Consider the following 20,556-nt stretch of genomic DNA (forward strand, 5'->3'; position numbering starts at 1 on the left):
ATCAAATTCTAAAGTTTTCTACCCCCCATCTAGGCCTTTCCGCAGTATCACTGGCTTGTACCTTCCTCCCAGTGTCTATTCTTTATTTATCAATCATTATTTCATACACTATCTGAAAATATAGAGCCTGATGGTTGCCATGGCAAGGTGATTTGCTGCCCTGTCTATCTGCATTGCTAAAGTAAAATTCACTTTGGTCTAAACCCCTCCTCCCACCCACCCTCCACCCGCCCTCCACCCGCCCTCCACCCGCACTCCACCAGCCCTCCACCCGCACTCCACCCGCCCTGCACTCACCCTCCACCCACACCCCACCCATCCTGCACCCACACCACCCGCCTTCCCCTTCCTTCCACTCCACCCACACCCCACCCATCCTGCACCTGCACCACCCGCCATCCCATTCCCTCCACCCTACCACTACCTGCACCCCCAACCAAGTTTCTAATCCCAGCTGTGCTGATGGAGGTACTGTGTTGCTTGCTTCCCTCCTGGAAGTGGAGATGGAGGCTCTATTCACACTGCCTGTGCTGGAATCTATCAGGATTCAGAGAGAGCAGAGTGAAAAGAGACAAATTCAATGAAAAAGGAGCAGTGAGCAGGCACTGAGTGTAAGTAACCAATCCTTTTCTTTCAGACAAGGATAGAAACTACAGGAACCTTTAAATATTATAAAGTCATGTTGGTGAAGGACGGTTTTAACCCAACAACTGTCCAAGACTCACTCTTCTTCCTCGATGACCAGAAAAGGATGTACATCAAAATGGATCACGAAATCTACAACTCCATCATTTCAAAGCAGATCAAACTGTGATGCCTGTCCTGGGCCTGCTAATGCTTTGAGCAGCAGTTGTAGAAGTGAGTTGTTTGGGAGATTTTCTTTTAGTTTCAGTGTTTTGTTTATAAAGCCTTTGAGTTCTGAAGGTGCAGTGAAGGTGCAAACCATTCCCTTGTTGATTCTTCCCTACATGGTGATCGGAGATTGGGATGTAAATACAATGATCCAGGGATTTATTACTGTCAATACATTACAAGATTGTTGGCTTAAAATCATTACCTGGTCTCTTTCTGGGTGAGTGTCTCTCTTTGTCTGTGTCTCTCTATCTATCTATGTCGTTGTATGTTTCTGTCTCACTGTCCACGCATGTGTGTCTCTCCCTTTCTCTCCATGTGTCTATCTCTTTGTGTCTGTGAGTTTCTGTCGCTCTCTCTCTCTCTTTGTGTCTTTCTCCCTTTGTCTCTCTGTGTCTGTCTGTCTCTCTCTGTTTGTCTCTCTGTCACTCTCTCTTTGTCTTTGTGTGTGTCTCTCTGTGTGTGTGTCTCTCTCTCTTTGTCTCTCTCTCTCTCTCTCTTTGTCTCTCCCTCTCTTTGTCTGTCTCTCTCTCTCTTTGTCTCTTACTCTCTTTATCGGTCTCTGTCTCTTTGTCAAGTCAAGAAATTACTGGTTAATTCTGGGAGCTGTTGCCTTTGGCAAAACACAACCTCATTGACTTGTTTGGGGAAGTTTTATCTCAGGCAATTGTGTGGATAAAATGCTAAATAGTTAGGATAGAGGTGATCCTTTCAACACTGGAGGAATGGAGATTAGTCGTGGATACCATGCAGTTCATTAACATACTAAAATGAGTGTACAGTACAGATGTAAACAAGCTATATAACTGCTGTGCTTGCAGTTTTAGTTAGAGAAGTTCTTCTTCTTTGGCCTCCTATCTCGAGAGACAATGGGTAAGCGCCTGGAGGTGGTCAGTGGTTTGTGAAGCAGCGCCTGGAGTGGCTATAAAGGCCAATTCTGGAGTGACAGGCTCTTCCACAGGTGCTGCAGAAAAATTTGTTTGTCGGGGCTGTTACACAGTTGGCTCTCCCCTTACGCCTCTGTCTTTTTTCCTGCCAACTACTAAGTCTCTTCAACTCGCCACACTTTAGCCCCGTCTTTATGGCTGCCCGCCATACATAAAGTATAAAACCAGGAAGACATAAAGCAGTCCAGAGTTTAGATCTGCATTGTCCAAGATACGGCCTGCAGGCAGGATCCAGCCCGCCAAAGGTTTCCATCTGGCCCACGGATGTAAACTGTACCCGGGCCATTCCTCAGCCTCGCCAGGGGTCAGCAATATGTGAGGGATGAGAAATGTCCCATTGGTGGCTTCTATTCAACCAGACCGGTTTTTTAAAAAATCACACCTGTCAGCTTCACACTGCACTGTACTGGTGCTGTCCCTTCACCGAGAGCTCTCTATTTCCCTAGCCTTTCATTTTCCTTCTTTTCAAATACTTATCCAGTTCCCTTTTAAATGGTTGTCATTTACAGTACAGAAGGAGGCCATTCAGTCCATCAAGTCTCCATGGGGCTATTCAGTCAGTCCCACTCGATCCCTGTAGCCCTGCAAGTCTATTTCTCTCAGGTGACCATCCAACTTCCTCTTGAAGTCATTGATCATCTCCACTTCCACCACTCTGTGGGCAGTGAGTTCCAGGTCATTACCACCCACTGTGCAAAATTGCTTCCTCACATTCCCCCTGCATCTCTGCCCAAAACTTCAATCTGTGTTCCCTAGTCCTTGTACCATTTGTTAACGGGAACAGTTTTTCCTTGTCTAACTTATCTAAAACTATCATAATCGTGTACACCTCATCAAATCTCCCCTCAATCTCCTTTGTTGTAAAGAGAACAAACCCAGCTTTTCCAAACTACCCTTGTAACTAAAATCCCCCATCCCTGGAATCATTCAGGTAAATCTCCTCTGTACCCTCTCCAAGACCCTCATATCGTTCCTAAAGCATGGTGACCAGAACTGGCTACAATCCTCCAGTTGGGGCCTAACCAGAGCTTTATAAAGGTTCAGCATAACTTCCCCGTTTTTTTACCCAATGCCTCTATTTATGAAGCCCAAGATCCCATCTGCTTTGCTAACCTCTCTCTCAGTATGTCCTGCCACCTTCAAAGATCTATGCTTATTCACCCCCAGGTCCCTCTGTTCCTGTACACTCTTTAGAACTGTGCCATTAAGTATGTATTGCCTCTCCCTATTCCTTCTGCCAAAAGGCAGCACCTCACATTTGTCAATATTAAATTCCCTCTGCCACCTCTCTGCCCATCCTGCTAGCCTATCTATATCCTGTTGCAGACAGTTCATATCATCCTCACTGTTTGCTGCACCTCCAAGTTTGGTGTCATCGGCAAATTTTGAAATTCTATTCTGTATTCCAAGATCCGAGTCATTTATATATAGCAACAAAAAGCAGTGGTCCCAGCACTGACCCTTGGGGAACACCACTGTCTACCATCCTCCAGTCTGAAAAACAACCATTTACTACGACTCACTGTTTTCTGTCCTTAAACCAATTCTTTATCCAATTGGACACTGACCCTCCTAATTCCATGAGATTCTATTTTATTAACCAGCCATTTATGTGCTACTTTATCAAATGCTTTCTTAAAATCCATATAAACAACATCCACTGCATTCCCTTCATCAACCTTCTCTGTTACTTATTCAAAAAATTCAATTAGATTATTCAAGCATGATCTGCCTTTTACAAATCCGTGCTGGGTCTCCTTAATTAACTCAAACCTCTCCAAATGGGTGATTTTTTATTGTGTCTAAAACCTTACCCACCACTGATGTTAAACTAATTGGCCTGTAGTTGCGAGGACTGTTCTTACACCCCTTCTTGAATATAGGTGTCACATTTGCCACTCTCCAATCCTCTGGCACCTCCCCCGTATCCAGGGAAGATTGGAAGATTATGGCACGCCTTTCCACTATCTCCATCCCCACTTCCTTTAGCAACCTGGGATGCAAGCCACCTGGATCAGGTGACTTATCTACCCTAAGCATAGCCGGCCTTTCCAGTACTTCCTCAATCTCAATTTTTACCCTATCCATTGCCTCTACTCTCTCCCCTTCTACCGATATTTTGCCAGATTCCTCTTCCTTAGTAAACACCGATACAAAGCACTCATTAAGTATATTAGCCTTGCCCTGTGTCTCTAAGCATATATTACCCTTTTTGTCCCTAAAAAGCCCCACTCCACCTCTTACTACCCGCTTACTGTTTGCATGCCAGTGTTATAATCTCTGCCTTAATGTTATAAATGTATTCTGGGGGCATAAAATAAATTGGACTCTCAGAAAAAATGTTTTGATGGACAGTTCTCACCATATGCTTTGGAAGCAAAATCCTGGGAAATAGGTAAAATGAAAGGGAATCACAAATGCTGTACATTTGGTGGCAGAATAAGAACTTTGAGGCCATCGCCAATTAACCAACGATATTAAATCCATTAACTAGTTGATCATGATCGACCCTCAGTAGTTAACCCATTGTAATTCAAAGCTGTATTTGGAATGGGCACATATTACAGAACCTATAGGAATTGCCTGGGTCACAAGCTGAAAATAAACTTTTGTAATAATTGCAACTGATATTTCTGTACAAGATAAGAATGTGATGTAAATAGGAATTTAGAGGATATCATTAAAGAAAATAAAGGACTTTGAAACTGTGAAATGTAACTGCCTTTCTACTTTGGATCAGTCGGATGTTCCCATGTCCTGTAAACCTTATTTAATTTAGGATAAAAGCAAAATACTGCAGAACTTGAAAATCTGCAATAAAAACAAAAAGTGCTGGAAATATTTTTAAAAAGGCCAGTTATGCTCTGAAGTTATTGAACTCAATGTTCAGTCTGTAAGACTGCAGAGAGCCTATCAAAAGATCAGGTGCTGCTATTCACATTCTGTCTGGCCTTTTTTAAAAGGTTTTTAAAATCTTGTGCCTGTTTTTCATGCAGTCAGAGCTGCTCATTATTCTATTAAAATACTCTCTCTGGACTAATGCTTTATCTTTCACCACAAGCATTAACACTGTCTTTGCCTTTGTCCCAGGACAGCTTTGTTATTTAATCTCTCCTGCCCTATCAAACACCTTCCCCTTTGTTCTCTCCCACCCCCCTCCCCTTCACTTGCTTAAAACCTAACTCTCCTCTAACCTTTGCCAGTTCTGATGAAGGGTCACTGACCTGAAACGTTAACTTTGCTTCTCTCTCCACAGATGCTGCCAGACCTGCTGAGGATTTCCACCATTTCTTGTTTTAATTTAGGATGAGATTAGAATGTTCTGTTATTCATTTACAGAATCCCTTACCCAAGGCTGCATTCTAATTGGGACAGACAAGAAACTCTCTACACAGCCAACCAGTCTAATTTCACACTGTATATATTATGCCGAGACAGGAATGTCAGAAAATTTTCCCAATTTTTGGTGCTTTGAAAGGCCTTTTGGCTTTCCTGGTGTTGAAACAGTAATCAGCTCATTGGCTGGTTAACTGCATTTTATATCCCTATTGGTCTTTGGACAAATGACTCAAACTCAATTGTCAGACTTCCTTATAAAGCCTCGAAGCAGCTCGTGCAGATAATGGACGCATGCCTCCATCAAGCACTGCTACTCAGGGTTAATTGTGCAGCTTGTCCAGTCTAGCTGTCAGCTTTGGCTCAGTGATATCGCACCCTTGTTGGAATTCGAAGTTTGTGGGGTCAACTCCCACTCTACAGCTTGACCCCATAATCCAGGCTGAAGCTCCCAGTCCAGTCCGGAATGTGGGCTTCACTGTTAGATGTCAGGGAATGCAAGGTTTATATTTCTATAAACAGTTAGGGTGGAATCATCATCCTTTAAATTGCTGCACTCTGTATACTCCACTTTACATTGTCACTTCTCTGAAAATTGATCTATGGGTTACTTATGTGTGGGAAAATGAACACAAGTGTTTATTACAACAGATATGAAGGATGATTGATCTGTTATTCAGTAAAGTTGATGCTTTGAAGATTATTTATACCATTCAATTTTAATATGTTTTTATTGTAAATTCTTTTCACAAAATCAGTAAAGATTGTTGATATTCTGAGTGAAAGCAGACATTAGCCCAAAACTCCCAATGTGAGATTATATTCATTGACATAAAACCAGACCCACACAAAGTACAGCTGGACAGAACAGGGTTCTGCTGTTTCCAATCTGGTTGCTTGTCGACAGCGGTAGAAAGTTTTCATTCAGCCTGGGAGACTGGATTATATAAATCTGTAATCCCATTGACTTGGATAACATTATTAATTGAAATTTCTTTGAATGTAGCAAAAAATTATGAGATAAAGGCACATTTCTCTGGCCAAGCTTAGAAGTTCTCAGCCTAGCTCGTGGTAGCTGAGTTACAAAGCAGTATAGGACCACTATTACTTGAACAAGTCGGTACAATATCAGCAGTGGATTTGCAGTGTGTGTTATGCTTTGATGCCCCTGCACCCCTGCTACTTTGACGGTCAGAAGCCCAGACCACGTTCCAGTTCAGCTCTGACCATGTCTCTGGTGAGTTGTGGTCTCTGCTACAGTCAAGGTCCGTATTTGAGCAGGTGGATGGGGTGGGAGAGTAAATGGGCTTCCTGCCTCAGAACAGAAGTATGTGGGAAACGAGTGCACAAGACACGCACTAGACTTTCAGCTTCCAATCACACATTTTCAGATAAGAACCAGAGAGTGCATAACAATTCTCAGCACTGACCTCCTACAGATTCAGTTTTATTTTTTATCTCACCACCTAATATGTTTTTTTTAAATGCAGCTGCTACAACTTCACTGAAGTTGAATTTCATAAATATATATTTAAAATCACACCACCATTTTTAACTCTGATTCACTCTAAAACATTAAATAACTGGAGTGTTTAATTTATCAGGTAAAAATTACAACATTGCATACAAGCAGGATCTCAAAGCGTTGATTAAAAACTGATTATGAAATGGACAGAAATGTGAGCTTAATTACTCCATGATTCCCCTCTGTGGATTAAGAATGTTGCAGAAGTGATAAAAATCAATGCAGACAAGAGGGCCACAATGGGCAGTAGATACCAGGAAGCTAGACACAGGGATTTTTTTTTTCATCTTTTTGAAGATTATATTTTCCAGTATCACTTTTTCTGGGAGTTGGGGATGACAATTTGTTCTGCGATGCCAAGGTGTCTTTGGTGTCTGTTGTTGGTTGCTCACATCTCAGTCAGCGATGAGCGCGGTGTTACAGCTCATTTGAACGGCTGGTCTTCTGTTTATCTTGGATTGTTAGGAAGCTGTGCACCAGTGAGGAGGGGGCGGATTTAGCTTTGAGCTTCAAAGCCTCCGCCCTAAATGTGTCCTCAAAAGCATCCACCAGATCGTCAGAGTATGAAGCATACCGCTGACCATCAACCTTTTGGAAGCAAGGGAGCCATCATACTTTTAACTGGTAAAAGCTGTTTGTTTTGCCCATATTCAGAGATACAGTGGTCAGTAACCAGAGTCTTAACAATACTGTTACAATCTGATTGCGTTTTCTTTGGCACATTTCCCCCCACTATTGTTAAGAGGGCCAATCCGATTTTTTGAGTGATTCAGTAGGATTTTAACTGCATTTTGCTGGATTATGTTCCAGTCTCGCAGGATGTCTTCTTTGAGGGTGAACTGAGAAGTGACAGTGAAGCGAATGATGAACATCTCATGAATGGTGGCTGGCACCAGGTACATTGTGCCTGATCGGGTGAGTTCCACCAGGAGCTCTTCAGTCATACTGTTCGGTCCCTGTTTATTAACAAACATTATAATAGTCTGCTGTTTTAGCTCAATATCATTAATGATTAACATGTTTGAAAATACAGCATTCAGATTGGATTTTTGCCATGATGTTTATCTCTAACCCTCAGCTTCCTGCTCACCAATTCCACCTCACATTAAAAACCTGTCATTTAGCTATGAATTTAATCCCACTCTCTAACAGTCTGTTCCAAAACTCAATGTCGGAGAGGGGAACACGTGCTTTCCAGTCACAAACATATTTATTTTTTATTTATTTAGAGATACAGCACTGAAACAGGCCCTTCGGCCTACCGAGTCTGTGCCGACCATCAACCACCCATTTATACTAACCCTACAGTAATCCCATATTCCTACCACCTACCTATACTAGGGGCAATTTACAATGGCCAATTTACCTATCACCTGCAAGTCTGTGGGAGGAAACCGGAGCACCCGGCGGAAACCCACGCAGACACAGGGAGAACTTGCAAACTCCGCACAGGCAGTACCCAGAATCGAACCCGGGTCCCTAGAGCTGTGAGGCTGCAGTGCTAACCACTGCGCCGCCCATACAGATCATGGATCTCTCTTTACCAACAATATACCAATTCATTCAATTCCTAATAGTGTCATTTCCAAATTTATGCACCCACGATATCGGAGACAGACCAGCAACAACCAAACCCAACAGAACATGAATGTCTACACCTTCTTTTGATCACAATTACCAGGAAAAAAAAAATCACACTTAAAGCAAGCTGATTCTGGCCTTGAACTGACTTACAAACAGATTTCACAAGCCAGCTTCACCATACAGCCTTAAAAAGGGGCACATGCCACCATTAGCAGCAGAATAATAAATACATTGTGCATTACCCAATGTAATGCTGCTGTCATCATGAAGTGGTACCTCCTGACTCAGTGAATAATGCCCCAATAGATCTGCAGAGACATGACCCTCGCCTTGTTTCATGCATGCAAATATGTCATTTGTTTTGAGAAAGAGAAAGATAAACTAGTCATTTTGTGCTGGATTCTTCCAATATTCAGCAGAGCTGGGAATTTAGAAGCCCCTATGACTCTGCAAGGAAACATCCTTAGCAACAGGAAACACTCCATTCACTAGCTTCAGAATATGCCCAAGACTAATTGATCTCAGAGGTGATTAGACTGGCGCCTGTTTAACAGGACAATTACAGACATCTTCACCTCAGCAACAGAACTGTGTTACATGGCATCGGATTCCTGTCCATTTACCAGACTGCGAGCGAGGCTACAATATAAAATAATAAATTGGATAGTCGGGGAAGATTTCAAGAGGCTCTTGTGCTGAAATGAGATTCGAGCCTGAAAACATTTCTAGTTTCTACTATATTGTTAATTGTGTTTTATTTAGAACTCTACCATATATTCCCAGGTCTGTCCTTGCAGTTCAGATAGTAAAGGGTCAATGACATAACCACAACAAATCTAAACTGTGTGGACAATCCACAGCCTATTAGCTGGATGAGCACAGACATTCTTAACTATCACTGATAGATGGAGTTCACTGTTCTGTGGGAAACTGCTGTGATGGTATCACCTCACCTTCAGACGGAAGGTCACCAGCCCAAGGTGCCTTTTTACTGGGACTTCAAAATTCAAATCACTTCTAACCAAGGACTCGAAATACTTGGCCATCTCCAAGCCCTGTTCATGAAAAAGTTGGAATTAAACACGACAAAGAGCTGAAATGAGTTTATACGGAGGTAGTGAAGATGCTGGATGTATAAAACCCACTAGCCCTATGGAGAAGCGATGCATTTTGGAAGATAGAGCAAGGAAACAGTTTAAACTAAATGGTACCATTTCAAAGGTGTGCAGGAACAGAGAAAGATGGGGATGTATATACACAAATCTTTGAAGGTGAGAGGACAAGTTGAGAAGGCTGTTAACAAAAATCAGATTCATGACTTTATTAAGAGGGGAATATAGTACAAAGGCAAGGACGTTATCCTGAACCTTTATAAAACACTGGTTAGGCCTCAACTGGAGTATTGTTTCAATTCTGGGCAGCACTTTAGGAAGAATGTCAAGGCCCTAGAGAAGGTACAGAAAGGATTTACTAGAATAATAACTGGGATGAGGGACTTCAATTACATGGAGAGACTGGAGGATCTGGGATCAGATAAGATTAAGGGGAAATTTGATAGGGGTGTTAAAATGGTGAACAGTTTTGATGAGTAAATAAGGAGAAATAGTTTGCAGTGATGGAAGTGTCAGTAACCAGAGGACACAGATTTATAGTGACTGGCAAAAGAACCAGAGGTGACATGTGGAAAGCTCTACCAAAGAGCCAGCACCAATGCAATGGGCCGAATGCCCTCCTGTGCTGCATCATTCTATGCTTCTGCTACTTTAGTTACTTCCTGAAAAAAGAACTATTTCAAGGTTTTCAAATCAACCAATTAATTTTGGTGTTCAGCACAGGAGCAGAACTTTCAACCAACATTCCCTCTCATTCTTTTCGAGTGCACAGGTGATTCATTTAAGTGCGTAACCCCTTTCAAATTTTTTTGCACAGCCGCATAGCTTAGTGGAACAAAAACAAAAAAAATAGCTTAGTGGAACGTTGCTTTCAACTCAGATTTGAATCCAGCCCAGGCTAATGAAATGAAAGTCTGCTCTGATAGAGTCTGCTCGAAGTGGGCTTTGGAGGTGCTGCTCCCAGAATCCCAGTTCCATTGAGCAATAATCCACATCCCTGAACAATTCCCAATTCGACCCACAGTAGTCTCCCTCTCTTACATAAACTGTGCCAGCTACATTTAGAATACAGAACAGGTATTTAAAAAGTAAAATCACCCAACACTTACATGTCTGACATGTGCCTGAAGCTTCTCCACTCCGAAAGAGCGAATAACAAACCAGAGTTTTAAAGATCTGAACCTGCGGCTCAAAGGGATTTGCCAGTGCTGTGGAGACACACAATCCTTCAATCAACAAGGCAACCTTCAAATAAATCTCTGAACTAACTTGATAAAAGCAAACTTCTTAAATTCTAACAAGTAGCAGAACTTGTCCTGCGATTATCCCCATCACTGATCCCATTGTCCCAGAATTATCCCCGATCACCAACAAACTTCAGCAGCCCCCTTGCAGATATACTGCTGTCCTATTGAGTACAGAATGTCACTGGGGTCTGTCAGAGCTGTGGCAATGTTACCTGCATAGGTGGGAGATGGGACGATGATTCCAAAGTGCTGACAGTCGGACGGGCACACAGATGGGAGGGTGCTCACTGACCATAGACTGTAGTCAGAAACATTAAGCCAGGTGAAACATTGGAGCCTTGGCAGATTGCCTTTAATTAGAGGTTCAATCTTTAATTTGTGCCACGTTAGTTTCCTTTATCTGGGCTCCTCTGAATCATGCACCAATCCTGTCCCCCATCTCTCGCTCGCTCGCTCTCTGACCTTCCTCAGGAAATATCTCCCTCTGGTGACTGTTAACACAAATTAGGTGCCATGCTGCTCACTTATAACTGAAGGTAGAGTAATTAATATTCTGATCGGGGGGGCGGGGGGGGGGGGTGTGGAAAAAGGGTGTCAGCAATTGATTCAAAGTCTCCAAACAGGATGTCAGAATCATTTACGGCACAGAAGGAGACCATTCGGCCCATCAAGTCAATACTGGCTCTCCAAGGAGCTATGCAGTCATTCCCATTTCCTGGCTCGATACCCGTAGCCCTGTAAGTCTATTTCTCTCAGGTGACAATCCAACTTCCTCTTGAAGTCATTGATCGTCTCCACTTCCACCACCCTTGTGGACAGCGAGTTCCAGGTCATTACCACCCGCTGTGTAAAAAAACTGCTTCCTCATATTCCCCCTGCATCTTTAGCCCAAAACTTTCAATCTATATCCTTGTACTATTTGTTAATGGGAACAATTTTTCCTCATTTAACTTATCTAAGCCGATCATAATCTTGTACACTTCTATCAAATTTCCTCTCAATCTCTTTAGCTCCAGGGAGACCAGCCCCAGCTTCTCCAACCTAACCTTGTAACTAAAATCCCCTACCCCTGGAACCATTCTGGTAAATCTCCGCTGAATCCTCTCAAGGGCCCTCACATCCTTCCTGAAATGTGATGACCAGAACTGGATGCAATACTCCAATTGGGGCTTTATAAAGATTCAGCATTACTTCCCTGCTTTTTTACTCAATGCCTCTATTTATGAAGCCCTAGATCCCAAATGCTTTACTGACCATTCTCTCAATATGCCCTGCCACCTTCAAAGATCTATGCACATACACCCCAGGTCCCTCTATTCCTGCACACTCTTTACAACTGTGCCATTAAGTATATATTGCCTCTCCCTATTCCTTCTGTCAAAATGCATCACCTTACACTTGTCAGTGTTAAATTCCATCTGCCACGTCTCTGCCCATTCTGCTAGCCAATATGTCCTGTTGCAGGCGATCAATATCATCAGCACTGTTTGCTACTCCTCCAAGTTTGGTATCAGCAAATTTTGAGATTCTACTCTGTATTCCAAGATCCAAGTCATTTATATATAGCAAAAAAAAAAGCAGTGGTCCCAGCACTGACCCTTGGGGAACACCACTGTCTAACATCCTCCAGTCTGAAAAACAACCATTTACTACAACTCCCTGTGCAAGTTCTCCCTGTATCTGCGTGGGTTTCCTCCGGGTGCTCCGGTTTCCTCCCACAGCCAAACGACTTGCAGGTTGGTAGGTAAATTGGCCGTTATAAATTGCCCCTAGTATTAGGTAGGTGGTAGGAGAATGGTGGGGATGTGGTAGGAATATGGGGTTAGCGTAGGATTAGTATAAATGGGTGGTTGATGGTTGGCACAGACTCAGTGGGCCGAAGGGCCTATTTCAGTGCTGTATCTCTAAACTAAACTAAACACTGTTTTCTGTCCTTAAACCAATTTTTTATCCAATTGGACACTGACCCTCCTATTCCATGAGCCTCAATTTTGTTAACCAGCCTTTTAAGTGGTACCTTATAAAACTTTCTTAAAATCCATATAAAACATCCACTGCATTCCCTTCATCAACCTTCTCTGTTACTTCAAAGAATTGTGTTACAGTAATCAATGAACGACCCTGCGCTGACTCTAAAACAGAAAATGCTGGAAGTACTCAGCAGGTCTGGCAGCATCTGTGGAGAGAGAAACTGATCTTTCATCAAAACTGTCAACTTCACAAGTGGCAGCAAGGACTGACAGATGAGATGGGGTGTCATGAAGGTGGTGTTGGGCTGAGTAACGTGTTGCAAAATTGGCATGAGATGTTGTTAGATGAAGCAGGCCCCACTGTACTGACTGACGTCCGTAATTCCAGTCCTTTAAGGGGTCCTGGAAAACCATCGTCTCTGGCCAAGCTCGAGGTTATCTACCGTCCTGTTAACTTTGGTGATGTGGTGTGTGAAATTTCACCTTCTGACCCACCTGTGAAATATCTTGGGACATTTCATTGGTTAATAGCAGATACCCAGAAATGATTTCCAGTTCCGATGAAAGGTCACAGACCTGAAACGTTAACTCTGTTTCTCTCTCCACAGATGCTGCCAGACCTGCTGAGTATTTCCAGCACTTGCTGTTTTTATTTCAGATTTCCAGCATCTGCAGTATTTTGATTTTGTACTGTGCTGACACTTCTCGTTACTAACTCCCTGGTTTAATCTTTTTGTTAGCTTCCATAAACATCTACAACCCCTGACCCTCTCACCTCCTTAACCGCACAACTGCAATTTCGCCAGTTGATACAGAATCTCAACACTTGAACCTGAACCAAGTTTCCTTCCCCACTTCTGTTCCTCTCCCAACTCTGCTCTGATCACTTGCAATGAGACTTTTTAAAAGCGACATCTCACCATGAAGTCAATGGCAGCTCCAGAGTTAGCATGTTGGAGGTATACAGGGTTTACATTGAAGGTCGCCTGTAGCTTGTACTTATCTTTGACCCTGTGAAAGAGGAACTCCAGTGAGATAAATTCCTAAACACACCTGGGAACCGACAGAGCTGCAGAAACAGCAAACTGAAGAAGCCCAGAGGACCGAGTGGAAGTGGGCTGGAGGGAACCCGTAATTTATAGATTCAACAATCCTCAATTCTGAAAACTTTCTTCCAGTTCAACAACACAGGTTGAAGAAGTGGAAGCTCAGTTGTTGAGTACATTGAAGACAAAGGTCAATGCATTCTTGGATACTAAGAGAATTAAGGATATGGGGATAGTGCAGGAAGGCCGAGTTCAGGTAGATGATCAGCCATGATTGCACTGAACAGCAGAACAGGCTTAAGGGGCCGAATGGCCTCCTCCTGCTCGTTTCTTATGTTTAAGAGCCGTCTGCTAGCGTGGGGTGGCTCAGCAACATTGGTTACACTGTCCGTGGTATCACTCACCAGTACGCTGTACAGTCAAAGTGAACCAGCATCCACTTGGAAGGATTAAAAGCGAAGGAATCTGAATATTCAATACCCTGCAGAAAATTCCGGAATTCAGGACACAGGAATGCAGTTCCTGCATATGCTGCATCGATGTGAAGCCACAGCCCCTCACTGGCACCTGGGTCAGTTAAATCAGAGCAGTAAAACAATTTTAAATTATCCATTCAGAAACAATCCAACAGCCTTATACATCATTACATTTTCTATCAACACCCAGAGTTGACTTGAGTCATTTTGAAGTTCCAGTGTCAGACATTTAACATCCTAAAAACTCAAGTGTTCAGACCTGCAAATGAACTGCTGGGGAAGCAGCTATGGTTGTAACCCACCCCCCCGTGTCACACACACACTCACTTCCATGTAACCCACACCCCGTGTCACACACACACTCACTTCCATGTAACCCACCCCCCATGCCACACACACACTCACTTCCATGTAACCCACACCCCGTGTCACACACACACTCACTTCCATGTAACCCACCCCCCGTGTCACACACACACTCACTTCCATGTAACCCACCCCCCATGCCACACACACACTCACTTCCATGTAACCCACACCCCGTGTCACACACACACTCACTTCCATGTAACCCACACCCCGTGTCACACACACACTCACTTCCATGTAACCCACCCCCCGTGTCACACACACACTCACTTCCATGTAACCCACCCCCATGTCACACTCACACTCCCTTCCATGTAACCCACCCCCCGTGTCACACTCACACTCCCTTCCATGTAACCCACCCCCCGTGTCACACACACACTCACTTCCATGTAACCCACCCCCCGTGTCACACACACACACTCATTTCCATGTAACCCACCCCCCCGTGTCACACACACACTCACTTCCATGTAACCCACCCCCCGTGTCACACACACTCCCTTCCATGTAACCCACCCCTGTGTCACACACACACTCACTTCCATGTAACCCACCCCCGTGTCACACTCACACTCACTTCCATGTAACCCACCCCCCGTGTCACACACACACTCACTTCCATGTAACCCACCCCCCATGCCACACACACACTCACTTCCATGTAACCCACACCCCGTGTCACACACTCACTTCCATGTAACCCACCCCCCATGCCACACACACACTCACTTCCATGTAACCCACACCCGTGTCACACACACACTCACTCCCTTCCATGTAACCCACCCGTGTCACACACACACTTCCATGTAACCCACCCCCGTGTCACACTCACACTCCCTTCCATGTAACCCACCCCCGTGTCACACACACACACACTCCCTTCCATGTAACCCACCCCTGTGTCACACACACACTCACTTCCATGTAACCCACCCCCGTGTCACACTCACACTCACTTCCATGTAACCCACCCCTGTGTCACACACTCACACTCCCTTCCATGTAACCCACCCCCGTGTCACACACACACTTCCATGTAACCCACCCGTGTCACACACACTCACACTCCCTTCCATGTAACCCACCCCCTGTGTCACACACACACTCACACTCCCTTCCATGTAACCCACCCCCCGTGTCACACACACACTCACTTCCATGTAACCCACCCCCCGTGTCACACACACACTCACATCCATGTAACCCACCCACCGTGTCACACACACTCACACTCACTTCCATGTAACCCACCCCCGTGTCACACTCACACTCCCTTCCATGTAACCCACCCCCCGTGTCACACACACTCACACTCACTTCCATGTAACCCACCCCTCGTGTCACACACACACTCACTTCCATGTAACCCACCCCCCCCCGTGTCACACACACTCACATCCATGTACCCCACCCCCCCCGTGTCACACACACTCACACTCACATCCATGTAACCCACCCCCCGTGTCACACACACTCACACTCCCTTCCATGTAACCCACCCCTGTGTCACACACACTCACACTCCCTTCCATGTAACCCACCCCTGTGTCACACACACACACACTCACTTCCATGTAACCCACCCCTGTGTCACACACACACTCACTTCCATGTAACCCACCCCCCGTGTCACACACACTCACACTCACTTCCATGTAACCCACCCGTGTCACACACTCACACTCCCTTCCATGTAACCCACCCCCCCGTGTCACACACACTCACACTCACTTCCATGTAACCCACCCCTGTGTCACACACACACACACTCACTTCCATGTAACCCACCCCTGTGTCACACACTCACACTCCCTTCCATGTAACCCACCCCTCGTGTCACACACACTCACACTCCCTTCCATGTAACCCACCCCCCGTGTCACACACACACTCCCTTCCATGTAACCCACCCGTGTCACACACACACACACACTCACTTCCATGTAACCCACCCCTGTGTCACACACACACACGCACACTCACTTCCATGTAACCCACCCCTGTGTCACACACACACACTCCCTTCCATGTAACCCACCCCTGTCACACACACACACTCCCTTCCATGTAACCCACCCCTGTGTCACACACACACTCCCTTCCATGTAACCCACCCCTGTGTCACACACACACACACACTCACTTCCATGTAACCCACCCCTGTGTCACACACACACACACACTCACTTCCATGTAACCCACCCCTGTGTCACACACTCTCACTTCCATGTAAACCACCCCCCCGTGTCACACACACACACACTCACACTCACTTCCATGTAACCCACCCCCCGTGTCACACACACTCACACTCACTTCCATGTAACCCACCCCTGTGTCACACACTCACACTCCCTTCCATGTAACCCACCCCTCGTGTCACACACACTCACACTCACTCCCATGTAACCCACCCCTGTGTCACACACACACTCACTTCCATGTAACCCACCCCTCGTGTCACACACACTCACACTCACTCCCATGTAACCCACCCCTGTGTCACACACACACTCACTTCCATGTAACCCACCCCCCGTGTCACACACACTCACACTCACTTCCATGTAACCCACCCGTGTCACACACTCACACTCCCTTCCATGTAACCCACCCCCCGTGTCACACTCACACTCCCTTCCATGTAACCCACCCCTCGTGTCACACACACACTCACTTCCATGTAACCCACCCCCCCCGTGTCACACACACTCACACTCCCTTCCATGTAACCCACCCCTGTGTCACACACACACACACTCACTTCCATGTAACCCACCCCTGTGTCACACTCACACTCCCTTCCATGTAACCCACCCCCCGTGTCACACACACACTCCCTTTCATGTAACCCACCCCTGTGTCACACACACACACACTCACTTCCATGTAACCCACCCCTGTGTCACACACACACACACTCCCTTCCATGTAACCCACCCCTGTGTCACACACACACACACTCCCTTCCATGTAACCTACCCCTGTGTCACACACACACTCCCTTCCATGTAACCCACCCCTGTGTCACACACACACTCCCTTCCATGTAACCCACCCCTGTGTCACACACACACACACACTTCCATGTAACCCACCCCTGTGTCACACACACACACACACACTCCCTTCCATGTAACCCACCCCTGTGTCACACACTCACACTCACTTCCATGTAACCCACCCCTCGTGTCACACACACTCACACTCCCTTCCATGTAACCCACCCCCCGTGTCACACACACTCACATCCATGTAACCCACCCCCTGTGTCACACACACTCACACTCACTTCCATGTAACCCACCCCCCCCGTGTCACACACACACATCCATGTAACCCACCCCCCGTTTCACACACACTCACACTCACTTCCATGTAACCCACCCCTGTGTCACACACACACACACTCACTTCCATGTAACCCACCCTTGTGTCACACACACACTCACTTCCATGTAACCCACCCCCGTGTCACACACACACTCCCTTCCATGTAACCCACCCCCGTGTCACACACACACTCACTTCCATGTAACCCACCCCCGTGTCACACACACTCACACTCCCTTCCATGTAACCCACCCCCGTGTCACACACACTCACACTCCCTTCCATGTAACCCACCCCTGTGTCACACACACACTCCCTTCCATGTAACCCACCCCTGTGTCACACACACACTCCCTTCCATGTAACCCACCCCTGTGTCACACACACACACTCTCTTCCATGTAACCCACCCCCGTGTCACACACACACTCCCTTCCATGTAACCCACCCCCGTGTCACACACACACACACACACACTTCCATGTAACCCACCCCTGTGTCACACACTCACTCCCTTCCATGTAACCCACCCCCGTGTCACACACACTCACTTCCATGTAACCCACCCCTGTGTCACACACACTCACACTCACTTCCATGTAACCCACCCCTGTGTCACACACACACACTCACTTCCATGTAACCCACCCCTGTGTCACACACACACACACTCACTTCCATGTAACCCACCCCCGTGTCACACACACTCACTTCCATGTAACCCACCCCTGTGTCACACACACTCACACTCACTTCCATGTAACCCACCCCTGTGTCACACACACACTCCCTTCCATGTAACCCACCCCCGTGTCACACACACTCACTTCCATGTAACCCACCCCCGTGTCACACACACTCACTTCCATGTAACCCACCCCCGTGTCACACACACACTCCCTTCCATGTAACCCACCCCCATGTCACACACACTCACACTTCCTTCCATGTAACCCACCCCAGTCTCTCATTCCCTGCTTCCCTACAGGGCCCAAACTCAGAATTCTGAGCAGAGTCTGTCTCTGCTAAAATTCACCTGCATTTTGAACTCGACAAAATGTTACATGTTGGGATTTTAAAAAATACTTTTTGGAATAGTTATTTATTGATTTATTCTCACAAGGTGCTTATTAAATTCTTTCTGATCAGTGAAGACTCTGGGCTCATGTTAAAATCCCAGGAGCTGCCTGCTGGTCAAACCCACAGTTTGTTCGAATTGTTATAAAATTTACCAGTTATAGAGTTATACAGCACAGAAACAGGCCCTTCAGCCCATCATGTCTGTGCCAGCCATCAAACACCTATCTGTTCGAATCCCATTTTCCAACACTTGGCCCGTAGCCTTGTTTGCTATGGCGTTTCAAGTGCTCATCTAAATACTTCTTAAATGTTGAGGGTTCCTGCCTCCACCACCTCTTCAGGCAGTGTGTTCCAGATTCCAACCACACTCTGGGTGAAAAAATCTTTCCTCAAATCCCCTTTAAACCTCCTGCCCCTTACCTTAAATCTATGCCCCCTGGTTGTTGACATGTCCACTAAGGGAAAATGTTTCTTCCTATCTAACCTATCAATGCCCCTCATAATTTTATATACCTCAATCAGGTCCCCCCTCAGCCAGTCTCTCTTCATAACTGAAATGCTCCAGACCAGGCAACATCCTGGTGAATCTCCTCTGCACCTTCTCCAGTGTAATCACATCCTTCCTATAGTGTGGTGATCAGAACTGTACACAGTACTCCAGCTGTGGCCCAACTAGTATTTTATACAGCTCCATCATAACCTCCCTGCTCTTATATTCTATGCCTCGGCTAATAAAGGCAAGTATCCCATATGCCTTCCTAACCACCTTATCTACCTGTGCTGCTGCCTTCAGTGACCTATGGACAAGTACACCAAGGTCCCTCTGACCCTCTGTACTTCCTAGGGTCCTACCATCCATTGTATATTCCCTTGCCTTGTTAGTCCTCCCAAAATGCATCACCTCACACTTCTCAGGATTAAATTCCATTTGCCACTGCTCCGCCCATCTTACCAACCCATCTATATCGTCCTGTAATCTCAGGCTTTCCTCCTCACTATTTATGACACCACCAATTTTCGTGTCAACTGCGAACTTACTGATCATACCTCCTATATTCACGTCTAAACCATTAACGTACACTACAAACAGCAAGGGCCCCAGCACCGATCCCTGCAGTACACACTGGTCACAGGCTTCCACTCGCAAAAACAACCCTCGACTATTACCCTCTGCCTCCTGCCACTTAGCCAATTTTGGACCCAATTTGCCAAATTGCCCTGGATCCCATGGGCTCTTACATTCCTAACCAATCCCCCATGCAGGACCTTATCAAAAGCCTTACTGAAGTCCATGTAGACTACATCAACTGCTTTACCCTCATCTACACATCTCGTCACCTCCTCGAAAAATTCAATCAAGTTAGTTCGACACGATCTCCCCCTGATAAAGCCATGCTGACTATCCCTGATCAATCCCTGCCTCTCCAAGTGGAGATTAATTCTGTCCCTCAGAATTTTTTCCAATATTTTCCCTACCGCTGATGTTAGACTCACCAGCCTGTAATTACTTGATTTATCCCTGCTCCCCTTCTTGAATAATGGTACCACATTCGTTGTCCTCCAGTCCTCTGGTACCTCTCCTGTGGCCAGAGAGGATTTGAAACTTTGTGTCTGAAACCCACGCGGTCACAGGGAGAACTTGCAAAGTCCGCACAGGCAGTACCCAGAACCGA

The 20,556-nt window shown here is 45.7% G+C and overlaps 2 protein-coding genes across 3 annotated transcripts in view; one reads left to right on the forward strand and one right to left on the reverse strand.

Moving 5' to 3' along the window:
• The window catches only part of LOC137352602 (long-chain fatty acid transport protein 2-like), a 60,110-nt gene extending 54,288 nt beyond the window's left edge, over positions 1 to 5,822 (forward strand). The window contains exons 10-11 of one of the 2 annotated variants that reach the window (XM_068018305.1): positions 638 to 858; positions 5,139 to 5,822. In XM_068018305.1, coding sequence (XP_067874406.1) covers positions 638 to 814 — 177 coding nt within the window. In that variant the 3' untranslated portion in view covers positions 815 to 858; positions 5,139 to 5,822. Of the gene's footprint in view, positions 1 to 637; positions 4,513 to 5,138 lie in introns of those variants that run through there. The other variant, XM_068018304.1, reaches the window with a different exon arrangement.
• A 26-nt stretch (positions 5,823 to 5,848) lies between these two features.
• Positions 5,849 to 20,556, reverse strand: part of hdc (histidine decarboxylase) — a 49,150-nt gene continuing 34,442 nt past the window's right edge. Inside the window, 7 exon segments of the mRNA XM_068018306.1 lie at positions 5,849 to 7,249; positions 7,251 to 7,402; positions 7,404 to 7,616; positions 9,198 to 9,299; positions 10,466 to 10,564; positions 13,494 to 13,584; positions 14,024 to 14,186. Of these exon segments, the coding sequence (XP_067874407.1) occupies positions 7,078 to 7,249; positions 7,251 to 7,402; positions 7,404 to 7,616; positions 9,198 to 9,299; positions 10,466 to 10,564; positions 13,494 to 13,584; positions 14,024 to 14,186 (992 nt within the window). The 3' untranslated portion in view covers positions 5,849 to 7,077.

Source organism: Heterodontus francisci, chromosome 38 (genome assembly GCF_036365525.1).
Source record: "Heterodontus francisci isolate sHetFra1 chromosome 38, sHetFra1.hap1, whole genome shotgun sequence".
Taxonomy (NCBI): domain Eukaryota; kingdom Metazoa; phylum Chordata; class Chondrichthyes; order Heterodontiformes; family Heterodontidae; genus Heterodontus; species Heterodontus francisci.